General features: G+C 48.1%; 1 protein-coding gene across 1 annotated transcript; it reads left to right on the top strand.

The window, feature by feature from the left end:
* The first annotated feature begins 312 nt into the window (after positions 1–312).
* On the top strand, positions 313–2,151 carry lrrc10b (leucine rich repeat containing 10B). The gene has a single exon (XM_076027137.1). The coding sequence runs from the start codon at positions 997–999 to the stop codon at positions 2,149–2,151; it is 1,155 nt and encodes a 384-aa protein (XP_075883252.1). The 5' UTR covers positions 313–996.
* Positions 2,152–4,417: the final 2,266 nt, after the last annotated feature.

Genomic DNA, 4,417 nt, shown 5'->3' with positions numbered 1-4,417 from the left:
TATTATTATCCTTGTTAGTAATAATAATAATAATAATAATAATAATAATAATAATAACAATAATAATGACCCTTCACAAGGCAGGAGTAAGGGTTAAAAAGTAAATTGAGAGTACATTTATCAGAGGTGAACTCACTGGTAAAGCTCGGAATGGAGTTAAAGTAAAGGTCACCTACGCACGCGCTCACACACGAAGAAGGAGGGGGTTGAGGCGGGTGGGAGGAGGGACAGGAGGGGGAGGAGGTAGCGGAGGACACAGGCTCCACTCCAGTGTAAACCTTCACACTGATGGAGACACACGCTCATCAACCAGAGTGCAGCAGCTCCGTCACTCTGTCCGGTCCGAAGCCACCGTCTCTGTGGGCAGAATCGGCCTCGGCGGGCGGCCAACTATGCCAACTACTGGAAACATCTGCTAACTTTGTCCTTTTTGTTTGTTTGTTTGTTTGTTTGTTTGTTTGTTTTTCCTGCTAAGTTTTTAATTTCGAAAATTACTTTTAAAAGAAAGTCACATGGATGGGGGACCCTCTCGAAACCCTCCACCCTTTTTACCATTTTTCCCAGGAAGTGAAGAGGAGTGGAAAAGTGTGAGAACGACAAGGATTCAGTTTCAGCTCCAACATTGGTGAGCTCGACTACCAGCAACACTACTACTTTTGCTATTTCCACTACTACTACTACTACTACTCCTACTACTACTACTACTACTATTACTACTACTACTACTACTACCACTACAACTGTTCCCTAGTTTTTTAAGATACTCCTCGTAGATGAAGGGACTGATGGACACCTGACACAGTGTTGCTGCTGCTGCTGCTGTTGCGGTGGTGATCACCGCCCTGGATCATGACGCTGTTGCACGATGCTGGTGGGTGCAGCCACAAAGTCCTGTCATCATCTTCGGCTCGGAGGCTCAGCTCGTCACGCTCTCCACCTCGTCTGATGACCCTGTCCTAACTCACGTGCGGCCGTCGGAGGCTGCCGGCCGTGGACATGGGCAACTCTTCCAGGAAGGGCGAGGGCGAGGAAGGGGAAGAGGGCGGGATGGATGAGGACGAGGCAGAACTCTCAGGGAAGAGGAAAAAAGAGGAGAAGGAAGTGGAAGAGGAGCTGCCGGTGGGTGTGGAGGAGCTGCTGGAGAGCGGCGATCCCGTCCTGGACCTGAGCCACCGCAAGTTCAGGCGTTTGCCGGCCCGGGTTTGCCGGCTGGGCCACTTGGAGAAGTTGTACGCGTGCGGGAACCGTTTGCGCAACCTGCCAGATGGCGTCTCGCAGCTGCAGGGGCTGCGCATCCTTGCCCTCGACTTCAACAAGATGGAAGACGTCCCTATGGCCGTGTGCCAACTGGCCAACCTCACCCGCCTCTACCTGGGTAGCAACAGGCTGGTGTGCCTGCCGCCCGAGCTGAAGAACCTGCGGAGCCTGCGCTGCCTCTGGGTGGAGAGCAACTACTTTCAAAGGTTTCCCCGGGAGCTCTACGACCTGCCCCACCTCAAGTCGCTGCAGATCGGGGACAACCGCTTGAAGACGCTGCCCTCTGACCTCTGGCGCATGGAGGCTTTGAGGGGATTATGGCTCTACGGGAACCGCTTTGAAACCTTCCCCAGGGTTCTGCTGCGCATGGAGAACTTGGAGATACTGGATCTGGATCGCAACAAGATCTCAGAATTCCCCAGCCTGAGGCGGCTACGCGGCCTGCGCCTCTTCTCCTACGACCACAACCCCGTGGACGAGCCTCCAACAGTTGAGGACGAGGTGCTCGTGGTCGGGGAAGGTGCTGCGGAGTTCCTGGAGGCCCGTGAGGCCAGGAAGGAGAGGCAGCTGGCGGAGGCAGAGCAGGACGCTGAGGGTTCGGCCGTGGCAGGAGAGGAGCCGGTGATCCACGGCATCCTGAAGAACAGCAGCTCCAGCTCGAAGCAAACGTCCAACGGAGCAGCAGCACCTTCAGGGGGTAATGAGGCGGACGCGGAGCTGCTGTCCGCCGAGTACGATGGTGGCGTTCTTGAGTTTGATGAGCAGGGCCTCGAGTATGAGACAGAGGAGTTTATTTGCGAGGGCGAGGGGTTCGAGTATGAGGGAGAGGAGCTGGAGTACGAGAGCCTTCAGGTGGGCTACGAATACGAGGAGCTGGAGGACACCGGCGGGTGAGGAGATGAGGTGGCATGAAGAAGAACCTGCTACAGACCTTCAGAATGAGGTGGAAGAGAGAGTGAGGGACAAACATATCCTGACTGTGCTGCTAATGATTTGGAACTACACGTGACTCTCATCTCAATCAGAGCAGGATTCTGAGTAAAGTGCAAGTGCATGCTGCTCCTTCAATATTAAATGCTAACTTGGCCTCGTCTGGGATAAAACAAACCCGTCCTAACTTGGAACTGACTGTTTACGTGTATTTGTCTGCGAGTCGTTGGCCAGCGGGTCTGTTTAACGCACCGCGACGTCGCCTCGTTTGCAATGTTTCCACAATGGGGCCTGTGTGAACGTACGTATCGAGTTTGGATTTGAAAAAAATATTTATGACACGCTAAACAGGGCTCTCGGCTGCGCCCCCTTTTTTTTGCCCATGTTGTGTAAACACTGAGCTACCGTCAGCGGCCAAGAGGGGGGGACGGGCGGGCTGGTGGGGGGGCGAGTGCTTGGAGATGAGTCGTATGAATAGCCGGGGTGTCTCGCCATAAAAGGAGAATCCGTTAAAGCCGAGGTTCCAGTCATGAAACAGACTTCCAAAATAAGAATCAAGTCAATTTAAATAAAAGATAGAATCGGAATTAAAAAAAATAAAATCAGACGCCCCCTGCAGGTCAGGCACTCCTTGTGTACACGAACATGTATCGGGCTCAGCCCTTGTACTCCTCTCATCTCGCCACTAATTATTCATGTGGGGCTCGTATGTAATCCAAACCTCTCTCCCGCCACGTATTCGTCTTCTCACATCTCATGGAAGGAGTGAAACATTCATCCCCGCTGCTGAAATATTCATGGCTTGCGCTCGTACGGCAGCACATCCCCATTCCTCCTGCACTGCGAAACGTTCTCAAAACCAATAATAACAATGTGTGGGTGTCTTCAAGTCTTATTGTCAGACTGGATAACTGATATAAATATATATATTTATTTCTAATTTATTGTCCACAGATGATCTTGACTCACTTGTATGATTTGTATGACTCCAGGGTATATTATAACATTTTGTCTATTTCATGTTCATGTCTGTTCCTGACTGCCTCTTGATGACCTTGAACATAAACATATTTATTAAGAAAAAGTTAGTGTATATTTTTGTTTTATTGCAAAAGTGAACTGTGAAATGAGTTCCTTTATCGTGCTATTAGCATTGTCTGTATTAATCTCTCTTGATTGTTTCTATAAAAATACTTAGAAGAAATGAAATCATTTGTGAGACGTGCATGTTGGACAACATTAGAAGTATTTGCATGTTGTTTTTTTGTTGCATGCATGACGACCACAGAGACAAGGCAGACATGTCATTCACAACATTTTAAACAAGAAGTTATGACGCCCGACACAAGGTCCTTTATCTGTTTCGTGCAAACAGCAAGCTACACACATCGACTGCATGTTTTGTGCTTCCAGTTGACTTCCAGGGTTACTTCCTGTACACGTGACCCCACTGTGCGTACTATTTTTCATCAAATATCACTTTCAAAACTTTGCTAATTTTTTTCAAATCCATTAACGAGAAAAAAAAAAAAAAGAGCTGCAAAACCATATGTGGCCACTGGGCAAAACTGAAAGCAAGATTGGTGCATTCCATTCACTTCATAACTCGCATCAACCTCATACGTAGAAATCAGGAATTTGCTGTCACTGAACTCAAAATGGGTCACAGTGTTACAGTGAATGAAAAAGTATGCTGAGTAATGTGCAAGTTTTATTTTTATTTTTTCATCACAAAATAAAGAAACCTTGTGGCTGCTGGTGACTTTCCATGAACAGTACAGTGGTATTTGTGCTCGGCGTCACCTCAGGGGGAGACACACAGGCAGCTAATTAAACATGATCTGGTGTGCTGACACTGACAGTCCCCCGCGCGCACACAGACACACACTCAGTTTGGACTCGGCCGTCTTGAGTTTATTGGCCGTGTGTTGATCGTGCAGGGACAGTGTGCTCCACGGCTCCACTGTGGTGTTCAGTACTGTTTAGTACTCCAATTCTGTACTTAGAGTTTAGAGTTAACAGGTACTTCAGCAATTAACTATGAAAAAAATTAAATAAACACAATGATTGATAGTAAGGAACCTCCCGGGCAGTAGGTGTCACCCTACCCTTTGTTGCCACCTTTACTTCTACTTCAAACATTTCATTTAAACATTTCAGACCTGATAACATTTATTTTCCTGAGAGTGTAGACTTTGTAATTTATACTTTTCTTATCTACATTTTTATC

Source organism: Nelusetta ayraudi, unplaced genomic scaffold, assembly GCF_046127955.1.
Source record: "Nelusetta ayraudi isolate G7.1 ecotype Tasmania unplaced genomic scaffold, CSIRO-AGI_Nayr_v1 ptg000020l, whole genome shotgun sequence".
NCBI classification, from domain to species: Eukaryota; Metazoa; Chordata; class Actinopteri; order Tetraodontiformes; family Monacanthidae; genus Nelusetta; species Nelusetta ayraudi.
Note: the sequence above shows the minus strand (reverse complement) of the source record. Positions and strands in the feature narration are given on the sequence as shown.